This window comes from Pempheris klunzingeri, chromosome 3 (assembly GCF_042242105.1).
Source record: "Pempheris klunzingeri isolate RE-2024b chromosome 3, fPemKlu1.hap1, whole genome shotgun sequence".
Taxonomy (NCBI): domain Eukaryota; kingdom Metazoa; phylum Chordata; class Actinopteri; order Acropomatiformes; family Pempheridae; genus Pempheris; species Pempheris klunzingeri.
This window is the reverse complement of record NC_092014.1, coordinates 19,822,809-19,848,888: the sequence shown is the minus strand read 5'-3', so window position 1 is coordinate 19,848,888 and position 26,080 is coordinate 19,822,809. Positions and strand designations below refer to the sequence as shown.

Sequence of the window (26,080 nt, the reverse complement as noted above, 5' to 3'; positions counted from 1 at the left end):
CACATCTTTTTAAGTACTTTTGTTAATTTTAGCTTTGGTATTATGCAATAATTCAGTGGTAGACAGTGAGTACATTTACTAAAGTACTGTTCTTATGTACAGTTGTAAGGTGCTTGCATTTCCATTTTATACGACTTGATGCTTAAAAATATTGTACTGTTGACTCCTCTGCATTCATTTGACATTTACATTTACAGGCTACATTATAGAAGACCATTGGACAAGACAAAACATATAATCATATCATGAAATATGATTCATTGTTATAAATGAAATTGTCCAACAGTGTAATAATTAGTTAAAATTTGGTCCAGCTCCACCATCTGCAACATGAAAATGCTACTTATCTATTAATGATTATGAACTAATAACAATCAGATACTTCAAATATGATGATATGAACCTCCAAAAAGACCCATTCTGCATAATTAGTACTTACTTACTTTAAGTTTTTGCTGCTGAGACTTATGCAGTTTTTCTTAAAGTCCCGATCCATCTAAAATGTGTTTTGCTGTATGTTACTTCACGTGGATGTTTGAGCTTTACTGTGCAGAATGCAGTATATACAGAGACACTAGAAGGCTGTTTTCACAATAATTTCCTGAAGGAGGAAAGTTTCTCTGCGCTCATCTTAAAACTCAGTTTAAGGCGTGTACGTACACGCCAGATATTGTGAAATCACAGCTCGCCTGGAAACCAATCTTGGTGAGCCAAGTCTGAGGAGGAAAACTTGAACCCCCCTAGGTCACACACTCTTTTTGACTTTTTAATTATTATTATTTCTGTTTGATTTTATTGTCTCATTGCATTCCCAAAATGTTTAAATCCTGGGTGAACCATGCAAAGCACCTTGCAACTTTAATTTGAGTGACTATTCTTCTTCTTATTATTATTATTATTATTATTATTAATATCCTTGTGTCCAGCAATTGCGCTTTTGAATTGAGAAATGGGTGCATCTGATATTTTCTAAAACATTTTTTGGGGGAGGAGGGATCATGGCAAGCACAAATTATTATTCCAAGTATTTTACTTTACTTAGTACTTTATATGCCTTAAACCATGCTGGAGGGGGTCTTTAGGCCAAAAATTTGAATGTGGGACTGATTACTGTTATTATAGAAACCTGTGACGAATCCAGTGCTCTCCTTGTGTAATATACAGCCTGTATGTAAATGAAGCCAGGAATATTTGATTGTATTTCAAAGTCTCGTGATAACATTGGTTAGGCGTGCGAATGACGCAGTTTGGTGGCCGGGGAGGGAGGGGAGCGGAGCGGCAGTGTAGGAAAAGAGGAGGAAGCGGTGAGGATGGCGGAGTCACACCTCTGAAGGTAAAACAGTTATATTATCACATTAACAGTGGACGTTTTCCCCCCGCAGCAGGGCCACGCGTCCCCCCGGAGATAACGCGCTCGTCGGCCCCTCGTTAACGCGTGTGTGTCGCCAAAGTGTCATTTTGCGGTGGTGAGTACGAACGCACTCTTTTGTTCAGCTTCGGAATGGCCGCTGTTTTTCTGAGTGTTTTCTTTTTTTCCTCGGCTAATATTCAACACGGGAACGGCGCTCAGACACCGCGTTGCACTCAGTCCGCCCCTTGTGTGCCTTCAGTGGCCGCTCCGCCGGGATATCGGCTGCCTCCGCCCGGCTGCTCCTCCTCGGGTGTCCGCTGCCCGGTCGCGCTCAGCTGGCTGCAGCAGAGGTCTCCCCTCTCGGCCGGACTCACGGCGGACGGCTCGGTCCGCTCTGCTCGGGCCTACACACACACACACACACATACACACACACACATACACACATACACAGGTCGCTCTGCTTGATGTGAAGCTAACCGCTGGATGTGAGTAAATATGTCAGAGGGAAACCTCGACAGCATTTGCTCCGTCCAAATCGCGCCGTAACAGAGGCCTGTTTCATTATTTCATCGTTTGACTCGCAGGATCGCTCGCTGAAACACTGTCAGCTAGCTGGTGGGCTAACTTGCTCGCTAGCTGACGATAGCAACTTAGCAGTCTGGCATCACTGACGTTTGCTTCGCTGTTGACGTTTAGCTTAGCAGCTTTTATTTCCTGCCTTGTTGTCAGTCGTTTTAGGAGGCTTATCCACTGTGTATTTCTCTTTTTGAAGGTTGTTCGCTTGAGAATATGTGCTGTAGACATTTTCTCCCTGTCAGGTTCAAGACTGGCTCAGCTAACATTTGACAGATTGAGCCGACGTGATTTGGCTAACGACAACTAGTTAGTTAACAGCTAGCTGGTCGGCGTTAACAGTCACAGCGTAACGTTACCGTCTAAGTTAGCATTAATGCTGTCCGCCTCAAGGCACTACTGTCACACCGTGCACCATAAAGTGCCACCAGCCCTGGTGATGTTTCCCTGTGTGTTCGTCTTATGTAAATTAATGAAGCTCCATAGGTGACTTGACTTCCCGACCTGTTCGCGTTTGGTCGGTAATCTGTTTCCAAGGATTTGTCATTGGCACACGTAGCCATTAAGCTAGCTGCGTCCTGTGGAGTAGCAGTAGCTCATAGCTGCCACCTCACCTCAGTTTTGCTATTTTACTCCTAATTGTACACAGATAACCATTTAAACTGACAGGCCAAGTCATTCCTGGGGTGTCATTTCTTGTACTTTGGTACTAGCGCACTGTTGAGCGGTAACACAGGAGCTTGAATTGTGGTAACCTCCTGAATCAGATTCTGTAGTTTACTCTGACAAATCGCAGCACCTCAGTTCTTTATTGTTTTTTCTAATTAGGTGACATTAACGCCTTTCTTAGTTAATCCAGAAGACAATGCCATGTATGCTCAAAAGCACGAGGGAACTGGTAGATGAGTAGATGGCTCTGCTTAGGCCTAAATGCACTGACATTATCGGATGGACCCAAGATATCTGTAATGGAAACTTCATTAGGCTCTATGTGGGTTACAAGTGCCGTGAAGTCCAAGTGTGTAGGAGCACTTTATGGTGGTGTTGCACGCATATTAGCTTGTCTGATGCCATACCTGAGTTGAACATCATATTTACATGTACTAAACGTGTGGCCCTAACCCAGTGGAGCTAAACTCTTTACTCAAAATGCTTGCAAGTTTTATCATAGCCAGTTAAATTGTCTGTTGACCTAATGGGTCTGACCAGCATAAGCCACACCTGGATAGTAGACAGTTGTGAGGGTTGACAGAAAGACTCTAAACGGATACAGAGCACCCATCAATAATGCAGCTTTCTGATCAAAATCTGTCAATTGCATGGCCAAAAAGTGATTCAATGGGTTGTTTGTATCTCTGCATATCCCTTCCCTTATGCTCAGACTTTTCAGGCTATCCAGTCATGACATTCATGCACAACAAAGGGGCACTGCCTTAAGCTTGTCAGGAATGGAAAAGTAACTGAAGATCATGCTCTGTGGTTTTTTAATACCACCATTACCCACTGTTTGCGTCTTCCTCTCTGTGAAGTCAGAGTGTTTTACAGAAAAGTCTGAAAGCATTTGAAAGACACAACCAAAAGTATGCCTGCTTTGGTTTGGTTGATGTTTTGTTTTCATGACCTGGCCAAACAATGAATTGAAAAAGTGTTCATGCATTAGCTACTAAGCTTTCTTAACCAAAAACGTCAGTATTGATATAATAATCATTACAAATTGTAAAAATGAACTAGGAAATCACCTCTGTGTTAAACGTTTGCTCTGGTCCCATTCAGTTAGGTAAGTCTTTAAATGCAGAGATGAATCTATACAGATAACTTTTACATGCAGTTTGTTATAAACAGAGTGATGTACCAGGCAGGGACATGGAGACTACAACCATAAAAGGAAGTTGCTTGCACAGTTTGGTTTATATGGCCCCAGCAATTGGGCTGGTCTGGCTATTCTCATTTTATGTTAATAATTATTTTGTCCACAGGTATGCCCATTACAGCCAGTGTTAAATGTTCACCCTCTTATTTATGACAGGCTGAAAGAGCAGTGGATGCCTCTTTTATTTAAAGAACACACTGTCAAGCATTTTATCATGTAAGGGGTGCTGCTATTGACCCAACGTTTCTTTTACCCAAAAGGTCATATGACCTGTTGTTGTGGGGGCTTCGTGCTTTGAAGGCCACTTCTAAAGATTACTCTCAGCAGTCCTAACCTTTTCACTTAGCTCTGATCCTGAGCCAAACCTGCCTTTCTTTTTGCCACGGCTTAGCTTGCACTAGCTTTACACAGTCACAGAGGTACGACAGCAACAGAGACTAAACAGAGACAGGCCGCCAGAGACATTCTGGCTCAGTTTGTCCTGTAAAGATCCAAAGGGCTGTGTGTTTTGTCTGCATGTCTTTGAGACATAAATATTCAATGTGATTGTTGCGTTACAGACTTTATAGGGGATGGCTAAATAGTCGAATGCATGTTTAGGTGGGGCTGGAGGCTTACAGTAATGTCAACACCCGCTGGGCCATGTTTGTTTAGTAGGAGTGAGTTGGTGTGAGGTTATGCTTAGTACATTCAACAGATTTGCTTGGACTGGCACTACACACTCAACACCACGTACTTCATTGCATTGACAACCCAGCAAACCTGTTGAAGTGTTTTTTTGTCTCTTAAATGATGACCAATATTGTCAGGCAGTTCTTTAAAGGTGTGGTTCACCTGCAAAATGTCGCAGAAATAGGCGCACAACAAGGAAACTGCCCCTGTACACATTACACGGTTTCACACTGTCAGTCTTAACTCGTGGTAATCGCTGTGCAATAGTTTTTTTGTTGTTGTTGTTGTTTTTTTTTACGTTGCCCACCAGAGCAAACATACAGTGGATCAGGAAATGATTTGGGCCTAATGTAGTTAATACGGTTCCAAAAAATGTCAGTGTGTTTGGATCGTTCCCAAAGCTGCATCCAAGCTTGTTAAGTCTCTTATGATGATGGTGGAGGGTTATACTCAGCGGCCAGAAGTCATTTTATTCACCAACGCTTAAAACATTTTTCTCTGGTTATCTATTTAGTACAAACAAACCAAAATGCTGTCAATTATAAAAAAATATATATATACATTTGCTTGGGATGGTATAATTCCTGTACACACCCCTATGGTGCCATGCCTGGCGGTAACCTGTCTGCTTCCAGCTGGCTAGCTGAGGCTGCATGCACATCAGGAAAAACATGACATGACAGTCATTTTCTCTCAATGAAAATTTTTGTCTTCCCAAAGCTTATGACAAACTGCCAAAACGAACCAATAAGATGCAGCAGCGAAATCAGGTGTTCCTCAGGGTGCCTTATGTAGTCTACTCAAACAGTGAGAAGTCGTGGCTGCTGGTGATGGAGACATAAAACAAATGCGCAAGGGGAGACAACTGTTGATGAAGCCGCCCTCATCAACTATGATACTGCCAGATCACACAATGCATAACGTAATGAATAGCAATGCTGTCCTTTCCAAATTTATTTCTGATACAAATTAAAATTTGTACAAATAAAAATTAAAATTTGTATCAGAAAAAAATAAAAAATAGGTTTTAATACTCTTCCTTTTACAGTGATCAGTTTGACCCAGACAGATGTGATCACTGACAGCGGTCTCCACTGTATTGTTTTTAACCTGAGAAATAACTCTGTTTTATTGAGGGAAAATAATCTGATGCAACATACGCAGCTTATTTGCATTTTCTTCCCAATTTCCTCCTCCTCTTTTCCTAACCTTGGAAGCATAATCTTATCAGTATTTGTCACAAGAAGATTCAGTTTACTGTTAATTGTGGTGAGCAGTGTCTTGTTTTAATAGAAAAGTTTTGGATGCACATGGACAGAAAATCCAGATGAAAATTACTTTTGTGTTCCTTTGGCGCATATGCGTTAATTTCTCTCTGCAAATTGGCATAAAACAAAAAGGATGAGCTTCAGGGATTGAGGTATCTGAAATTGTAGAAACAAGTGACAAATACTAACACCTCAATTGTTGACATTTAAAATGCTAAAAGTGTTTGTAAAATGAAATTTTAAATGTGACCAAATGTATTTTTCTTTTCTCCAACAGCAAATCTTAAGAGGGATAAAAAAAAAAAAACTGAGGACCTTTGCAGCCTGACAGAACTTACAACCAAAGGTCCTGGGATTGTATGCAGTTCAGACACTTAAGCATGTGGCCCATGGGTGCCACAATCCAGCTACTTCAAAGGATTTTTTCTCCCATGGCATTTTAACAAAGGAACAAAGTATCAAAAGTGTCCAAAAGAACCTTTGGATCACAAGGCCTTTATTTCAAGGATAATCATAAATGTGTGGACCTGCACAGGGATGTTTTCTTTAAAAGCCTTCTTGGCTGTCAGTGTCCCTTTTTTCCCAAATAAGTAACCTGACAAGAGAGACTCCCATGAGCAACTCTGCAGGAGGCCCGATAACGTCGACATGAGTAGTACTTTAGGCAAAGAAAAAGATTCGAAAGAAAAGGACCCTAAAGGTGGTCCAGCTGGGAAAGAAAGGGAAAAGGAGGCCAAGGCTCTAGCCAGCTTAGTCAAGGATGGTGGCAAAGAAACGAAAACCAAAGGGAAAGATGCCAAAGAAGGAAAGAAGGACACCAGCAGCTCAACACCGGGTGTTGCCTTCTCCGTTGACAATACGATAAAGCGGCCAAACCCGGCACCAGGTACACGCAAAAAGTCCAGCAATGCCGAGGTGATCAAAGAGCTTAACAAGTGCCGGGAGGAGAATTCAATGAGACTGGATCTATCTAAACGGTCCATTCACATGCTGCCCACCTCCATTAAGGAGTTGACGCAGCTGGCTGAACTCTACTTGTACAGCAACAAGCTGCAGAGCTTGCCGGCTGAGGTGGGTTGCCTGTCAGGCCTGGTCACTCTAGCCCTGAGCGAGAACTCCCTCACCAGTTTGCCTGACTCCCTGGACTCCCTTAAGAAGCTTCGAATGCTCGACCTCCGGCACAACAAGCTCAGAGAGATACCTGCTGTGGTCTACCGGCTGACATCTCTGACCACGCTCTACCTGCGCTTCAACCGCATCACGACAGTGGAGAAGGACATCCGAAACTTATCCAAGCTCACTATGCTCAGCATCCGTGAGAACAAGATTAAACAGCTGCCCGCAGAGATAGGTGAGCAAAACCTGTGTGGAAAGAGGTAGACTGCTGCAGTTTGCAGTGTTTATTGTATTCAGCTATTTAAATTTCCATCCAGAGTGCAGGTCATCTTGTGCTCATAATGTATTTTACACATCCTGTCCTGTTCAGTACAACAGTCTTGTGCTATCCTGGACCCTAGCACTAATGGTCATTGAGTCCATGCCCTTCTTCAGTAGTAATACATATCCGCCTGTTAATAATCACACGCAAATTGCATAACGTTTAATTGATGAATCCAGCTACTCATTGTAACTTCTGCATGGTCTAATAGTAACATAGAGTTCTGGCTCTAAAACCTATGTTATCCTGTGTTCGGCATCTGACACTGAAATTACTTTCATCTTGAACTTGCCAAATATCTCAGTGTGGTCTGCATCTTTCTGCAGGGGAGCTATGCAACCTCATAACTCTGGATGTCGCTCATAACCAGTTGGAACACCTACCGAAGGAGATTGGAAATTGCACTCAGATAACCAACCTCGACTTGCAGCACAATGAGCTCTTGGACCTCCCAGAGACTATAGGTGAATTAAATGCATTTTAAGGCTCAAAATTAAAGTTATTGCATCTTTGCTATTGTTCGATATACACTTTTTGTTTTATTTTACCAGCTAGATTTGATAAATGTTGTGAAGGTGAAAAAAAGTTCACTTCAACTAAGTTTTTCTTTTGTTGTTGTAGGCAATCTGGCAAGCATAAATCGCTTAGGTCTGAGATACAACAGATTGTCGGCCATCCCCAGATCATTAGCCAAATGTCGAGAACTGGAGGAGCTAAACCTTGAAAACAACAACATTTCAGTGTTGCCAGAGGTAAGCAGAACCAAAAATAGCTTGTAATTTCAAATATAATTGCTATATAATAACAAATAATGATGATAATCATCAGTTGCAGTTCATTTCTATTATGCTCGCATAGAGAGATGAGATGCTTGCATAGAGCAAATCTACTTCTTGTATGTCCGAGAGCTACTAGTGCATCCACATTAAGTATTACAGCCTGTAGTCCCGTCCTGATCATGTGGCTTCTGTCATGTCTGTGTTTCTGTGACTGATTAGGGCCTACTGTCAAGTTTGGTCAACCTGACCAGTCTAACGCTGGCGAGGAACTGCTTCCAGTCGTACCCTGTGGGCGGACCATCCCAGTTCTCTACCATCTATTCTCTCAACATGGAGCACAACCGCATCAACAAGATCCCCTTTGGTATCTTCTCCAGAGCCAAAGTGTTAAGCAAGCTTAACATGAAGGTAGATATGCATGTTTGTCTGTTAAAGTAGTCACATAAACTCTTCAGTGTACGGTTTCTAAACGGTGTCGAAATAATCATGAGTCACTACCACCTTAATTTTGTCTGCCTCATACTTTCATTTTTGCCAAAGTCGGGTGTTATCACAGCATCACACGATATGAAAACCTGTGATAAACAGACCTTTTTCACAGCAGCATTTTTTCATAGTGGGAAAAGCACAGGTGATAACATTAATAATGGCTCTATTCTATTCACGTGTCCCAATAAGCTGTGACAGTGAGCCACCATGGACCATTGGAATTGAGCCATGATTTTTTGACTTTTTTTTTTTTTTTTTTATACTTACAGTTGTCAAAATATCTCTAGCTCCTCTGAGAGCATGTGAGATTCAATTGGACCTTGTCAAACCTAAGCTACACTGGGTCGAAAACAGAAATTATTCTCTCACATAAGTAATATCTTGAACAAATCAGAATCAGAAATTGTAAAATCAGAAGTGATAAATCCACCGTCTTCTTGAGCATCTTGGTTACATTTTTAATGCAACCAAGCTACTACAGGAAAGGTGGACATAATCGTACACTTAAACAGAACATGGTCCAATGTTGCATCTGTCAGTATTTAGAAGAAGCTAAGATGTGCACATTCCTCTAGGGCACCTATTTTCGAAGGTGGGGTTTGTCTTAGTGAGAGGTAGTAATGCAGGAAATTTGGAAATAAACAATTGCATTTAAATGTGTGTATTAAATGCCAGTTGTGCCATTCAGTTCAACACAGTAGAGTGAAACTGTGTTGGAAAAATTTATCTCATATTTATCTCAACCGTTGTTCAGAACTAAGACTGTCTGAATTTGTATTGGCCTTCAGCCAGGCAGGCATTAAAACCTTTAACATGTTAGATGCCATTTGTCCATACCAGAGGTAGTTTGGATTTAAATAAACATTTTATGTTGCTGGCACAGTGCCCTGCTCAGCCTCTGGAACAGTGTTGTCCTTGTGTTGACTCTCTGAATTGTCACTTATTTTGCTAATAGAGGTATGCCATTGTCTTCCTCAGGACAACCAGTTAACATCTCTGCCACTGGACTTTGGCACATGGACTAGCATGGTCGAGCTCAACCTGGCCACCAATCAGCTGACAAAGATCCCAGAGGACGTCTGTGGTTTAGTGTCTCTGGAGGTGAGTCTCTTGTGTACACACACACACACACACACACACACACACACACACACTGAGTTTAGCTTGCTAGTGCAGTATCCAGTGAGTCTTAAGTGTCATTACAGAAATCATCATTTTGTTGAACCAGGTTTCCAATTAGGAATAGAAGTATTGTCCAGGAATTAAACCCTTTCTTGTATGTGGGAATCCTTGAGGCTAATGACTAGTGTACTAAACATGGGTAGCTATAGGACCTTGAATTATAGTTATTATGTTCTTATCATTAATGATAAAGGTGAGCGGACAAGTGCAGTGTGATCTAGCGTACCTTGTTAGGCTTTTTAAAATGTCCATGGTTCCACTTGAATTAAACTTTTCATCATGGACTATCTGACATCTTTTGAGAATATATGGCGATTACATGTCAGGAGTGACGGCTTTATTGCTTGACTGTAATTATGCCAGACTGTCATGTTAGATCTGTGTCTTATTGTGAAAAACTTCCCTGTCTTAACAGGTTCTAATACTGTCCAATAACCTTCTCAAGAAGTTACCACATGGTATTGGGAATTTGAGAAAGCTACGGGAGCTCGACTTGGAGGAAAACAAGTTGGAATCTCTACCTAATGAAATAGCTTATCTTAAAGATTTACAGGTAAGTTTTCCAGGAACCCACTTCACTCCATTATATGTTTTTTGTTTTTTGTTGTCTCAAAAGCTTTGTCATATCTGTTGCTATGGGAAACAACAACAACTACTACTACTACTACATAGATACAGGGGCCACGAACCATAATGTTTTTGTCCACCTTAAGGTGTCACTGCTTCAGTCTTAGCTGCTTCTTTTTGATTTTTAAAGGCATTTGATTCATCTCAGTTCATGATTTAGGATGCTTGTAAATGGATTTGACAAAATCAGATTTTGGCGATTTTTCGCACTATAAAAGAGTGGATATTTGATTTTAATCTGATTTTATTTGCTCTAATGATAGACCAGTGATTAGAACCAGAAACTAATAGGAAACTGAATCAGTAGGCAAAATCAATCAATCTTAGGTTAGTGGGTTGAAAGTTACTCAGAGTGGAGTAGTGTCGTTACAACAAGCTAGAAAACTGAGAGCTTAATTCTTCACAATATACAAATAATTTTAGTTTTAAGGAACTGGTTAGTGGACATGCTGTCTGGCCATTATGTAATCATCCCCAGATGGTCTCAGTGAGGAGTGGACGATGGTGTTGGATATAACTGGGTGTTCAATGGTTTGATTGTGTTGACAACGAGAGGGATATTTTTATTTGCACAGTATGTTTGGTAACTTAATCTAAGGTGCCATTTTGTAATCCTACTGTTCGACTGGTAAATGCTATTCTCATTTTACCAAACTTGTAGAGCACATTACAAACTTCCTCTGCTATTACTGTCTCATTAGAAATTGGTGTTGACAAATAATCAGCTGAGTACGTTACCCAGAGGCATCGGCCACCTCACCAACCTGACTCACCTCGGTTTGGGGGAGAACCTGCTGCAACACCTTCCAGAGGAGATTGGTAAGTACTGCCCTCAAACCCCGACTGCTCAGATCAGTAACGTGCTCAGTTAACCTGGAAAAATGTCGCCTCACTACTGGAAGGACAGTGTCTGTCCGTGCTGGTGGGGAACTGGAAGCGATCCAGGGATACCTCATTGGGAATTAACTGGATTCTGTGTGTGCCAGGAAATGGAAATATGTACTACTTGGCTGATTGTCTGAAAACACAATCTTTTATTTTGGCACAACATTCTCTCAGAGTTTTCCCACATGGTGAAAGACCTGCACATTGTATGTTTATATTTATACACTTTGGCATTTAATGGAGGACACAAGTTGGCTAACCTCTAACATGTACCATCACATATTTTGATTTGTATCTGATGAGTGGATGCCACTTTTGAGAATATAATTTGCTAATTAGTCATTTAAAGTGTAACATTATTTCCTTTTACAAATGCTAAATTTAACCACTGGGATTTAAGAGCTTAACGTTCACCCTCTGACCCCTTCCTCCCAAGTGATTGGTCCGGCATGGCTAGGCCAGTTACTGCTGAGGCTAAAGGTTAAGCCAGAGATTAAAATGGGTGGAGAAAGAAACTACAGGTGTATTTTTAGAGAATTCAGCCCAGACCCAGAATTGAATTATACCTGTGGCTTGGAGGTATTCAGGTTGTCGTTAGAAATAACTACATGTCGATACACGTTTAGTGTGACAGTATAAAATGTCTAATAATATCACTTCTTTTTCTTTTTACAAAAAGTATCCTTAGTGTAACTGTGAGATATACCAGAGCCCTGAGGAAGACCATGGCAGTCTCTTCATCACTGCTCAAGGGCTGTTAATGATTTCCCTTTCTCTGGTGTCTTGGTGTAGTGATTTCTTACGAGCTCATCCGCACAACATAGATACGGTGGAATTTGAATTAAAGGGCCACTACAGTGTTTTTTTAATCAGGTCGTTTCACTGGTGGTACAAATAATTGACGCAGCAATACAGAATCATTAGATAGAAAATTAATAAATTGTTTCAGTCATTTTCTAAGCAAAGATGCCTAATATTGTTTGAGAATTTTATATATTTTTTTGCATCTTATATAGTAAATCCAATACTTTTGGACTGATGCTCAGTTAAAACAAGGAATTTGGAGATGTCCCTTTGGATCTTAGAAATAGAGATGGCCATTTTTTCTGCATCTTTTTATCTGGAAGGAAAACATAAGAAAATAATAATTTCTTGCAGCCCAGTAAGACATTATATTATTTCATACGTGCTGTAACTTTTTCAAAGCGTATGCTCGAATTGCAGCACAATTTAGCATAACAAATGAATTATTGCATCAAGAGTGGTGTTGGACACTTCTTTCTTTTTTCTTTTTTTTTTTTGTTGTTATCCCTGAGAGTCGTATTTTGTCGACGTGTACTGCTGACAGGTGGCTGATTTCACAGCCTGTGCCTCCACCAACAGTAACTGACGTCTGTCCTCAGGTACACTGGAGAACCTGGAGGAACTGTACCTCAACGACAACCCCAACCTGCACAGCCTCCCGTTCGAGCTGGCCCTCTGCAGCAAGCTGTCCATCATGAGCATCGAGAACTGTCCCCTCAGCCACCTGCCGCCCCAGATTGTGGCAGGAGGCCCCTCCTTCATCATCCAGTTCCTCAAGATGCAGGGACCATACCGTGCCATGGTCTGAGCCAAGAGCAGCTCAATCCCAGTCCTGCTTAACTCCAAAACCCTCCACTTGCTCTGCACCCTCTCGCCTGCCCGCCCCCATTACGTGTATTATACACTGTAAAGAAAACAGACTCGCCACAATCAGTGTCGTGGTTGGGGGGGGCAAATATGAGGAGGAGGGAGGAAGAAGGAGAAAATGTTTCATCCACCATCCTTGGGCAGAAACGAGGGGGAACATGTGGAGACTTGACTTATGAGTTACTCCAGAGTTTATCACGGTCATTTTGGGACCCCAGCCACCCCCGCTCATCTTTCATTCCGAATCATACAAGAGGAAAATGTTTCCATCTCTTTGCCAAAACTGAAGGTATATAAAGTTATATATATATTGAGTAACTGTGAGCTAAGTGGCAAGTCTTTTAACCATATAAGCCGTGCTCCCATTGCCAATGTATTTACAGTAATTACAAGCATCTACTATTTGAGCAAGGATACAATTGTATGCAAAAACAAACAAAAAAAGTCTTTGGAACTTCACATTTACTGCTGCTGGCGTAATTTTAACTTTGTCATCTTGTTATATATTGTTTTTTTTTACATCACTTTCACTCAAGATAACTTATGTTAATTGCTTCTTTACCATAGAGAACAAAGGTCTAATGATGGCGTGTTTATAATTTCTTTTGTATTTTTTTTTTTTTTTTTTTTACCTTTTATTTACGTTTCTTTTTTAAAAACTGTGCCTATGTTTAGAGTGATCCAGTGGTTCATTTCTAAACACAATTGTCCATGATAATACAAAGATATAAATTATTTCAATATTTTTTTTTTTTTTATTACTGCTGTTTTTACTTTGGTTTTTCCTTTTTATTTTTATTTAGATTTTTTTTGTGCTCCTTTTGCTGTTCCATTGATCTGTTAAAGCAAGTGATATCAGTTGTAAAATAGGGTGATTGGAGATCTTTTTAACAAATAGCAGCAGTAGTTGTTAAACATTAAGCTAGTAATGTAACACATATGAGAAATGCCAATCATACATGCTTGGAGGGAAAAAAAAAAGAAGCAAGTTGGACTCGTCTCCAAAACGGGTGGTGTCACGGCCCCCGTCTATATTGCTTTTGTGTGACAAAAAGGTATTCAAAACAAGTCAAACATACACAGGTGATGGAATAAATGACAGGAGAAGTTTTTATATATGTATACAAATCCTGGTTGTTGCCTTGAGTGCAATTCTTAGTTTTGTTTACTTATTTGAAATTATCTTCAATGTTGGGCTGCATAGCTGTCACTCAGTTGATCATCGACCAACATATCAAAAGACGTTTTAGGAAAGACATTCTCCGGGTCTCTGGAGCAGGTGGTGAGTGTATCAGAGGGGGTTTGATAATAAAACATTGGCAGGTAACACTTCCTTTTTTTTTGTTAATATCCTTAATTTTCCTCTATTTTTTACAGGGTCTCTTAAGAATCTTAGTTACATGATGGAAAATGTTCCCTTGATTTTTAGATTTCTAATTTAATTTTCTTTTTGAAAATATCTTCTTTTGTCCCACACTGTCCCAGCAATGCTGCTGCTCTTATGCACTTTTTTAAAACACATTGGCATCCTCGATATTAAGAAAAACCACACAATAGCCCCTCATCTGTGATTTTGATTGGGGGCATTTTGTTTCATAAAGAAGTATTTTATCTGTCAAAGAAACAGTTTATCATGTAAATTTGTATCACTTTGAATATAAATGTTGAGTTTAGCGGGCTCAGAGTATACTAGTAACTTTCTTTGGGGAAGTTTTATCCTGTCAATCTTAAAAGGAACTTGCTCTCTTGAACTGTAAAAGGGTCTGTGTGGCTGTGAGATGTTTTGAGATTCCCATATCCTGCTTTCTCCATTGCAAGTGAAAAGGCTTATTGCAGTTCAGATCAGGATTGTTTATTTTAAATCAATTTCCATTGAGTGTTTTTTCTTTTTTCTAAACGATGAAATGTGTATTCAGTTAGTATTATTTTCAAGTGACTGTACATTAAAAATCCCAACAAAAAGGTAATCAAACCAAACATTTTTTTTTTCTTTTTTGAAAATGTGTTGCTTCCCAGCTCTATATTCAATCATGATTCTGTTTTGTATTGAAATGTGTGGGTCTACTTTGTTTTGCAGCAGCAGCTTGGTGTGTTTTTTACGTGGGCTGTGGTTCGGTCTCCTACGCAGGGAGGCGCCACAGCTCAGCTCGGGGCGGGGCCAGGTCTGGGGGACGATGTACCGCTGCTTCTTTTACCAGCAGAACCTGTTGCTGCTTTTCGTGGACTGAAACATATGCTGTACAAGATGTTGGTGGTGGAGGAGGGGGGGGGGGGGCGGTTGCTGGGGTGGGTTGGGGCAAGAGTGAGGGCAGGAGATGGGGGAAATGATCCACTCCCAACACTGATAACAGACTTCACTCGAAAACCTGACGAGGGACAAAAACCCACTGACCTTTTCGATTTGGCGTCAGGCCCGGTGGTTTTCTCACAGATCAAATCGTTCGGACACAATGATGAGACAACACAACAAGGTGCATATTTGAGCTTAACGCAGTTACAGTACAAGACTGTCGGAAAAACAAAAAACAAAAAAAAAAAAAAAATTGTAAAAAGGGCTTTCTGTGTTCACGCTCAACAACACACCGGAGGCATTGCATTCCTGGGTTTTATATAAAAGCTTTGGAAGTTTCTTTTTTTTTGTGTGTATTTACTTTTAGCTGTAAACAATTGTGAAAAATGCCTTCAACGAGTACTCAAAAGTGAGATGTGCATTAGGTATGCAGCGAGAGTGCTGTGACCCATTTTTACATTCAGTCTCTCTTTTTACTTTTTTCATGTGCCATTTTGCAAGGTTGAGAATGCCAGTGTATGAAGACGCAGAGGATGATGGGAGGTGGGGCGGAAACTGAACTGGGATAATCGACCGGAGAGCATTTATCAGATCCTGGAATGTAGTTTTAATGTGCTGTGGAGGCGATGGAGATCACCCACTGGCCCGCTCAGTTCAAGGTGTGACTCGTTGGATCAAAACAGTGACGATGTATTGCATACTGGTGCATCCAAAACAATTGGTGTTTATTTTTCTATTGTCTGTGATTTTAGGCCATGGGGAGCATCGCAGAATCAAAGTCATTTCGCTCCTTTTTTTTTTTTTTTGCTATCTTTTTCTTCTTTCTGGATCATACAACTTGTTTCTTTCTTGCCTGGTTATTTTGTACAGGATACAAGCACGTTGAACACATTTGACATGATTTGTCTGGGTCAGAATCGGGCGTTTTTGCATAGAGGACTTCGATTTAGTGGCTATTTGGTGTATCTGCAAATGCTCCCTTTTTGTATATTGCAAAGGGTATCGAAGCATTGTGTGGCAATGCTTAATCCTACTTAATCTACATTGACAAGCAGCCTTAATGGTCTTTTTTTATGTGTTTGTTTGGCTATTCCTTGTGTCTATGGCCACTGACTGTACTTGATGACAAGCAACTGGTCGTTACAATGTAAATTTGGGTCTAGTTTCTTTCTGTCTTATTTTTCCTTTTACTCTGTACAGTAATCTGATGTTACGGTAGACTCAGTATTACAAAAATCTGTAATGTGAGGAGAGTTTTACAAAAAGACAGACTGCAATGGAAGATAATGCCATTATGCTACCAAGTGGATGTGCATTAGCCTGCGTCTCACTTGTCTTTGGCATTAAAGGGGAATTCCACCAAAACTGACTTGCATTTTTATTCTGCAAAGGCAGAGCTTTTCCCACAGAAATTACTTTTGTAAATTTTCTTTCTCATGTGTTTTTCTCGCGAGTCGTATCAGGTTTGAGTCATGCCGTTGCAATTGTGTGACCTCAGCTTTTTGATAGTCTGAGATTGTTGAAACTTTAACAGAAACGAGAAGGAATAATACTCAAATGTGGCTTGCACTTTTTTTTAGACAGTTGAGGTTGATGTTATTGGATCCTGTGTCCTTCATCTTGAGAGCACATAACCACATAATTTTCCACTTTTTGTAACTAAAACAAGTCAATTTTGATGGAATGGCCCTTTTAATGTGAAGCCGCCAGCTCTTACCTGACACCCTGAATCCCTCCCACACACTCACACGCCTCCTGCTCCGCTATCTCCATACATTTACTTGACTGCCTTATGCGCACCAAGCAAAACCTTTATGGCCGTTTGAGTTCATCAAGAAAGACAGATAATCACTTCTCTTCTTCTCTCTCTTTAATGTCAGTAAAGGGATCTGGGTCCACGGATTGAGCAGATGTTGTTTTTGGGTCAGTTGTCTCTTGACTGGACGGGCAGATGCAGACATGACTACCTCTATGTGAGTCTTCATTGCTAACCACAGTGACCAAGATCCAGTCTGAGGTGTTTCTACCTGTGTACATACAAAGCCCGGCGGTGGCAGCAGGAACTTGGATTTGGACCAGCAATTCAACAGTTTGTTTCACTAAGCATCCTTCTGTTGTTTTACTTTGGTTAAACGCCTTTTACTAAGTATTATTTGGCAAATGAAAAAGAGGAAAAAATACACTGATTTGTGTGCTTAGTTGTAAATGACAAACTTAATCAATGCCGCCCCATTGTAAGACAGTTATCCTGAAACCAACTAGTTGCAGAGTGCTACTTTGCAAATGAGTGAAAATGACCATGTTTGGTGATGTTCTGTATGTACATACATCTTTTTAACTGTAATAAACTGATAAATATTTACAAATTTACAATGTGTTGTGTGCATTGTTCATGGTGAGGCTGGAACACTTGAGGAGTTCATTGCTCAACAGGTTTTGTTTTTCTGTACTTATCAAGTGTTCTGGCCGCCTCTCGTCTTTTCAAGCTTCCTAAAAGAAAAAAAAAAAATGTTGTCCACATCTCTACTGAGACGAATAGCATCTTTTAAAAAAAATCGACTTTAACCAAGATTTGCTTCTTACAGATTTTTTTTTTTCTTGAGAAAATATCCAGACAGTTGCTGACGGGATGAAAACACAAAAGTTTCAACTTTACAGTTAAATTGTCATTTTCAAAGAAACAAACACTTAAAAGTACATGTATAAATTAAAAAAAAAAAACAGACTGCACAAAGATAAATGTAACAATGAATAAGTACAAACTAAATAAGTAACAAAAACTCAAAAATCAACAAACCTAATACCTACTTTTCTACTTCTGCTGTTGAAAATCAACAGATATGTGAGTTTCTCATCATAAGTGAAAACATGTGACAATAAGTTGTAACCGCTGACCTGAGTCAGCTAACTGAACCTGTTCTTCTCCGCAATTGCTTATAGAATTAAATATTAAATTATCTAATATTAATATTAATTATTCTATTCAGTCACATAAACATCACTCACAGGGAATAAACCTGCAAACCCTGCTGAGAGTCATATGTAGAATAAACTGATTGCTCCTGCCCTGTCTGCTTGTACTTTCGCACCATATATCATAGACAGACAGCAGGTATAAAGAGCAGCAGCCACAGGTGAATATGTCTCTGTCTTTCTTTTTATTCCTGTGGTCCTCTTTGGGTGGCCTGAGCTCCAGTGCAGCACCGCCCCCTGCTGGTGAAATGAAGTCTCATTCGGAGCTGCCTGTGCTCCTCTGACACTGAGGTCTGATGACTGTCATTATCGCATCTCACCTGAAAGGCAGATGAACGGAGTCCATCATCCAGTCTCACTGAACTGTGGATCTCTCCACCTGCTGGACGCTCCCACCCGTACAAACTACAGCAGGTCACTTCAAATAGAAAGAAAAAAAAAAAAAAACGGAGCTGCAGCTCCTCATCCTCTAAGCTGTCACCACACCTCCGGCTGCAAACATCACTTCACCCTCCCGAAGTCTTGCAGGAGACGACAGGTGTCACTGTATCCTTGCGCTTCGCCTGCGCCCTCATGCAACAGTAAGCGCCACGGTGCGATCATATTTACCCCACAACACGCAGCCAGTCTTTAGTAGCCTGGAAATACAGGATGATCGGGCTGACCGTGTGTGTGTGTGTGTGTGTGTGTGTGTGTGTGTGTGTGTGTGTGTGTGTGTGTGTGAGCGCTGTCTCACAGGTGGGCGCTTTAAATATCTGAATATTCACCGTGGTTAAAAGCCTCTCGCGCCTCCCTCAGACAGACACTCGGTGGTTTCAGGGGAAATGGTAGATCTAATAATCCATTAGGCTCCGTCTTCAGCCAGCTGTACGTTCATGCCACTCACAGGTTTTGAAAGTCTCTCTTGGTCCCGCTCGGTAGGGGGAGACCGGGGGTCACATGACACGCCTCCGCTTCCGGGTGGGGAACAGGTGTGAGTGACGTCACTTAGCGCAGGTGCGTGCCCGGCTCACCCAAGCAATGCAGAGCCCCGATCACACTCATTGTACGGACAGAAAGCACGTCACTGTGGTGATCCTCTTTTATTTCCCCCCTAAACTCGAATCAATTCTTTTTGAGGTATAAAAAAAAATATCTTCCAAGTGTAAAACTTAAAGGTTATGCTTTATTTTATGGTTGCATATACTTGATAATTTCATTGAGAGTTTGCTGGAAAGCTCAAATTATTTCAAAATCATTTTATTAACAGTAACAAACGCACAAGAAAATATTTGCCATGTATGGACTTCCTTTATAGATCCTTTATAGGTGTCAGAAAATGTTCATGCTTTTTTCCCCGTTAATATCTCAGTGCAGCCTGTTAAAGTTCACGTTTCTCACACACAGTAAATTGACTGAATCAGAACATCAGGCCTGGAGACGTCCTCCACCCTCCCTCCCACCTGATCTCTGCACACACCTGATATTGCGTGCATTCGTGTAGACACTGGACAGTCAGCATGAGTCAGTGTGTCGAGTTATCTTGAGGCAGACATCAGTAAATATACTGTTCATATTTGTTCTACAGTGATGTTGATGATACTGATGCACCCCAGGAGCTGCTTGATATTATTCAGGCAGGTGAGGTTTATCTGTGCTTGAAACTATTTAGCAGCTCTAAATGTGCCAACTAGCTGTTGTTACCATTGATACATTTTTTAGAATCAGTGAAATTTGGTCAACTTCTTGTACCATCCACTGAAAAAAAAACCCTCAGCAGTTTTAATGTCGTCTTATTGTTGTATTAATGTACTAGATTAACTCTCTCTCAGTCCTGTTAAAGAAAATACATATTCTCTAATATCACACATGCTGACTGGGGTCTCTGGTGGGCGAACAGGCCAATGGACTTTAACAGTAACTGCATGAGTTTAATTGCAGGCCTCTAACTTGATATTAACATTGTCCTTACTGCCCGTCATTACAGGAGAGACGTGCTGAGGGAGGAATATGGAGGCGACAGAGGAGGAGTGTCTTTGTCAGCAGCATTCAGCCGAGCTTCTGCTAGTGAGGCAGTCAGTCAGAGGGCTGCTCAACATGTGAGGAGAATTTACTGAAATACCCTTCACGTGACATTAATTAGCTGTCACGTGGCCGCGCTCCAACACTCACGGCTTTGTTTTAAATACATGCATTTTAAAATCCCATTAACAATATTGTTAAAGAAGTCATTCCAGGCGTATGTTTATTTAATCATTTGCCCCTCTAACATCCTCTACACGTCCCTGCCCCCACAGCAGACGTGGCTTCTCTTGGGACCGCTGTCGAAGGTTTACAGCGCCCATAAAGTTTTGGGAAAACGATGCTTTTCATCATTCTTGACATGTTGACACCAGAATATTGCTGAAGACAAATAGTTTGTGTAATGTCAGGGACTGGAGGGTGTAATGCAGCTCTGGGTCACTAAAGACCTGAAGTATGCATCAAAGGTTAAACTAGAGTAAATATTCAGCTATCAGGTCGTCTATCTTTACCTCTTCATTAGGTTAAATCGTATGTTTGCCCGTAGACAAATCTCTTTTTTCTCTTTTCTCATTTGTGCATGTTTAAGCGACCTGTTGTACTTTGACCGTCCTTATTTTGCCAATAATAAGAACAAAATTACACAGTTCCTTCCATGCAAAATCTTATGGAAAGTATGTGGGATTGAAGGACCTGTAGAATAAAGTGTTATCTGTTGTGTTGTCTTTATTCATATTATTTCTATCATCAATTCAAAAGCAGCTGCACACTTAAAGCAGAACAGAATATTAAATATTGAACATAAATGAATAGAAGACACAGAATCAAGGCCAGACAGAGAAATAACATTATATAAAATAAACACGGGTAATGTAGTCAACATCATTGCAAAACTACAGGGCACTTTGATCCCGTGGACACGACTGTGAGTCGTACCGAACGTGACCACGTCCAGAGCAGAGGGATGGCGAGAACTGTACTCTCTGTCCTCCCACAGCTGCTCAGGAATTTTTCTCCTCCATGCCGCCCTCCCAGAGTGAGTTTAAATTCACCAGAGAAAGGGAAGACAAATGATAATGAATCTGTGTGACTGAGAGTCAAAATGTTTGTGGTAAGAAAGGACTCCAGTTCCAGGAAGGAATCCCCCCGATGGGTGAAATCTGAGGACATGCTGTTTCTTTTGTGTCGATTTGCTGAAATGACGCAGGGTATCCACCAGTGTGCTCCATCCATCGCAGGGTTGGTGTTAAACTGAGTGTTCTGGCCTGACACTGATGATATAAGTTAACCTGTTCAGAGCTTTTTCATTTTCTGTTTTATAATAACTAATATAATTGGAGAACTGTTGCATGCTGTCTCTCTTACTGCTGGGTAATTTCATACTTATTCAATATGGGTCTAACCAACCAAAAAAGTCTTTTTAAAAACGTATTGAACTCCAGCAACACTTAAGGTATAACTTTGTTGCTGGAGTTTTGACCTCCTCAGACATTTTTCTCTCCTCTCTGCACTTTGGAAGTCAGTGAAGTTGTTCCAGAAACCCCCAACTCTGCTTCCACAATCAACTCTTTTCACATAAACTGTTGCATGTCTACCATCGCCTGCCACACCTTATTTGTGTGGAGAAAGCAAACAGGATGGTGCTTGTTTTTTCAGGGATATGATGTTCACATGAATATGTCCAGTTAAACAGTACTCGGTAAACTGATGGCCAGTCAGCTTAAATATTTGCCTTGTTACTGCTGGTTCCAGTTGGGACGCTGAGTTCAACAATCGGGTCATGCATGTTTGGCTGTTTGTACACAGAGAAGATTGTGCTTCATAACCCGGATTTCTAATGATCAAATTTCTACATGGCAGACAGAAATGTTTCCACCTGACCTCTGCCTTCTCTGGGACTGTTCAAGCACCAGGCTGAACAAACCTGCAGGTTTACAGGAGCTTTAAGGCCACAGATTGACAAAAAACACACAAGAGGTTTAATCTTTTAGACTGTAAAGCTCAGCACGGTGAGGATGAGTAGCAGCCTGCCTGTCTCACTGCACCCAAGTCACACACAGCAAAGTAGCTGGTCGGCGGTCTGAGTCCTGCTCCTAACAGCGTTTGGGAATTCCCCTGTGTGTTGGGCATGAAGTGTAAAAGGCGGCTAAATAAAGTGAGTTTGGACAAAGTAATATAACGCCTCTGTTGATATCCATGTGGTGTGGCTCTGGCTGCTGCTTAGCAACCCAGTCTAGCACATGCGCTGCAAAAAATGTCCTCCCCAGCAGGTCGTGTGGTTTACTCTCTAAATGTCTGTGTTTTCAGTCTGCCAACGGGTTCTTTTCAGTTCAGTGAAGGAAATTAAACAGATTCAAGACCGAACAGATGCTGATACTTCATCATCCCAGCGACAAAAAAAATGATGTTTTCATCCACAATTTTTATGGAAAATAAAATTGAAGTTTGAAGAGTGTAAAGAGATAAAAATGAAACCAACTTTAAATCAGGCTGAACTTGATCTTGATGACTGTCCAGTCAACTGGACTTTTATTATTAACAAACTTGCAAACAGACAAGCTGGCTTCCTCTTGACTCTTCTGACTCGAACCCTTTACTTTTTTAAATCTAAAATAAAATCTCTGCTCTGCTGAGCCTTTGATTGATTCATTTCTTTACTGCACTTTAATTTCTGTCACTGACCTCAGGTTAATAACTGCACTGTACCAGTAGTTATCCGTGTATTTGCATCTGATTTTATTTTTATCCAATTTACGCTAATTCTATTTCCCCTTTTATTCTGTTTTTACAGGCATGTCTTCACCTTATGTAAACACTTTCAGCTGTAAATACATTTATAATTTAAAAATTACATTTTGCCACACTGAAGCAAACCAGATATTTACAGAAAGTATTACTGAACACTGTCAGTGTGAAACAGGCAGAGCATATCTACTTATTGATAAGTGAAGTCAACACACCCAGCTCGTTAATTTAACAGTATTTTGGAGCAGGCTGCATGTGTAGGCCGACCTGTTCTCTTTCTCACCTGCACCTGTGTGTGTGTGTGTGTGTGTGTGTGTGTGTGTGTGTGTGTATGAATAAATTCATTGTGTGATCATTCGTTTCCTCCCTCTCTCCAGCCGGTGTTGCTGTCTGTGGTGTCACGTGTTGTCACACCCACATTGTCTGTCAGTCTGTCTGTCCACGCTGACACTCCGTGGACGCACAGTGACCCGGGGAGCGGGACACTTTTTGCAGCGTGCGGGCTATAAAGAGAGGGAGTGGCGCACTGGTTAACACTGAGGAGAGAGACTCCACACACAGACGGCAGCACGGCAGCGCCCGGGATAACATGATTAGCGCTCTATTAGGTCCGCTACTGAGCACAACTAGATGCAGCACAGGGATCATTGTGTGGGGAGAGGGGGGAGACGCAGAGGGAGGACTTCACGCTTCATCCGCCAAATGGATCTCCTTTGCTCCCCATTGATCTGCTGCAAGAAGTTACCCGCTGACAGTTTTCCTCTATGCCCGTTCGTTACTGGCACTGGAGAGGTTGTGCCACCGCTTTTTGCTTCAGGTAAGATTATTTCGATCTCTATATGGGTTTTTCCCCCCCTTTGATTTATTCGGGGAAAAGACCTGAGATACTGATTGAGATAATTAAAACAGTGATATTATAAAAAAAAAAATTGGGGGGAAAACAGCAAGTTTAAATAGCATCAAAGGTGTCTTATGTTTCCTCTTATTGCCTCACATTTTCAGATGAACTGACAGCCTTATGAATAACACAAGCGTATCCTTGAGGAGCCTGTACATGATGAAAGAGAAAAATCCGGGAAAGCCTCAGAGGAGTGACTTAGTTGCTTCCTCTCTCAGCCCTGCTGTGAGCTACTAGCTCTGTCCTTCCCGGTGATGATATTTGTTAACCTCAGGTGAACTCACGTAGGAAGTGGGCCAATCTGCTCCAATGGGGTTTGACAACGAGACCAACCAGACTCTTCCAGACGTGGCCCCTTACAGCCTCCAGATCTCCCTGCCGCTCACTGTGCTGGTGGGGATCATGATCCTGCTGACGGTGTTTGGCAACGTGCTGGTGGTCATAGCTGTGTTTACAAGCCGGGCCCTGAGGGCTCCGCAGAACTTATTCTTGGTATCTCTGGCGTCGGCGGACATTTTGGTGGCTACCCTTGTGATGCCTTTCTCCTTGGCCAACGAGCTCATGGGATACTGGTACTTTGGCGAGGTGTGGTGTGAGATATATCTGGCACTTGATGTTCTTTTCTGCACCGCCTCCATTGCCCACCTCTGTGCCATCAGCTTAGACCGCTACTGGTCCATCACGCAGGCCATCGAGTACAACCTGAAGAGGACACCGAGACGCATCAAGTGCATCATCGTCATCGTGTGGGTCATCGCAGCAGTTATCTCCTTCCCACCTCTAATCACCATGGAGAAAGAAAACAGTGAGGAGGAACCTGTGTGTAAGATCAATAATGATAAGTGGTACGTCATCTCCTCCTGCATCGGCTCCTTCTTCCTCCCCTGCGTCATCATGGTCCTGGTCTACGTGAGGATCTACCAGATCGCCAAAAAGAGGACGCGGGCGCCACCAGGAGACAGGAAGCGGAAGGAGATGCAGAAGACGGCCACCATTGCCGCCACCAACCAGAAGGAGAACGGCGTGGGCGACGCAGAGGACCGCCTCTGCCACGAGAAGCTGAACGGTGAGCGGGTCATCGAGCTGAAGGAGGGAGTGGGAGGAGGAGATGAGGAGAAAGGCGAGGTCAACGGGGTGGACCTGGAGGAGTCGTCCTCCTCTGACCACAAAGTGAACAATCCCTGCTCCATCAAAAAGAAAGCGGCCAAAGGGAAAACCAAGCTGAGCCAAATCAAACCGGGGGACAATGACGTCCACAGACGGGTGCCGAGCACCAAGGGAAGCCGCTGGAAGGGCCGTCAGAACCGGGAGAAACGCTTCACCTTCGTCCTGGCTGTGGTCATTGGGGTGTTTGTCATCTGCTGGTTCCCCTTTTTCTTTACATACATGCTGATGACACTGTGCGAGTCCTGCCCAGTGCCCGACACCCTGTTCAAGTTCTTCTTCTGGTTCGGCTATTGCAACAGCGCACTGAACCCCATCATTTACACCATCTTCAACAACGACTTTAGGAGGTCGTTCAAAAAAATACTGTGCAAGAGGGACGCTAGAAGATATGTATGATGGACTCCATCTTTATGTACATACTTTTTTTTTACTTTATTGTACTTACATTGTGAAGTACATCAACCATTGTTGCATGGGTCACTGGCTTGTGTAAGTGCTTGTAAAGGCTTTCCAAGGATGAGCTTTACGTGCAGCGTTTTCAAAACTTCCACCACCGTGCAGCTTCGACACTGACCACGACGAGAGGTCCAAACAGAGCAGAACACCACAGTGAAACCATGTTTTTATTGTCAATGTTATTTTTATTTTTTATAAATGAAACCAACATAGTGCAGTCATGATATGTGTTGTACTTTATGACAGTATATTGTACAAAATGACCTGTCTGAATATTTGTTTCTATTTTCGTTGTTATGGATACAGTATTGTGCCATTTTGTATGATGTAATGACGACGACGGGTAGAATAATGGTGATGTTGATGATGACAATGGTGACGACAAAGTGTGGGAAAAATGCTGGTTCTTAAAAGAATAAAACCCATTTCCTGAACTGGTGTGAAGGCTCCACAGCAAGTGAAAGCATCAGGTTGATGACGTTATCTTATTTTGTATGTTACACTGAAACACATACACACACACACACACACACACACACACACAGTAGAGGCTAGGAAAGGTAGAAAGGCAGCAGAAGAGTAGAGAGCAGGTCTAGAAAACATGTGAGTCTGAATTTGAATGTGATCTGGTGTTAGGAGGAAGGGGCTGCTCTACCTGTGATGTGACGGTGTTAAAATTTTGGGACCAAGAGGGCAAAACCCACAAGTCCTCTCATGCTGGTGCTTCAGCTGCACTCAAAGA

General features: G+C 41.7%; 2 protein-coding genes across 3 annotated transcripts; both read left to right on the top strand.

The window, feature by feature from the left end:
- Window positions 1–1,265: 1,265 nt before the first annotated feature.
- Window positions 1,266–17,443, top strand: shoc2 (SHOC2 leucine rich repeat scaffold protein). Its single transcript, XM_070827604.1, has 10 exons — window positions 1,266–1,333; window positions 6,015–7,088; window positions 7,502–7,639; window positions 7,797–7,927; window positions 8,174–8,362; window positions 9,422–9,544; window positions 10,041–10,178; window positions 10,954–11,071; window positions 12,541–13,097; window positions 16,979–17,443. The coding sequence occupies exons 2-9, from the start codon at window positions 6,386–6,388 to the stop codon at window positions 12,747–12,749; spliced, it is 1,749 nt and encodes a 582-aa protein (XP_070683705.1). The 5' UTR covers window positions 1,266–1,333; window positions 6,015–6,385; the 3' UTR covers window positions 12,750–13,097; window positions 16,979–17,443.
- A 5,927-nt stretch (window positions 17,444–23,370) lies between these two features.
- Window positions 23,371–25,772, top strand: adra2a (adrenoceptor alpha 2A). Of its 2 annotated transcripts, none has more exons than XM_070856636.1 (2): window positions 23,371–23,634; window positions 23,990–25,772. In XM_070856636.1, the coding sequence occupies exon 2, from the start codon at window positions 24,025–24,027 to the stop codon at window positions 25,276–25,278; it is 1,254 nt and encodes a 417-aa protein (XP_070712737.1). In that variant the 5' UTR covers window positions 23,371–23,634; window positions 23,990–24,024; the 3' UTR covers window positions 25,279–25,772. The 2 variants fall into 2 exon arrangements, with proteins under 2 accessions (XP_070712737.1, XP_070712736.1); XM_070856635.1 differs by having other exon boundaries at window positions 23,820–25,772.
- Window positions 25,773–26,080: the final 308 nt, after the last annotated feature.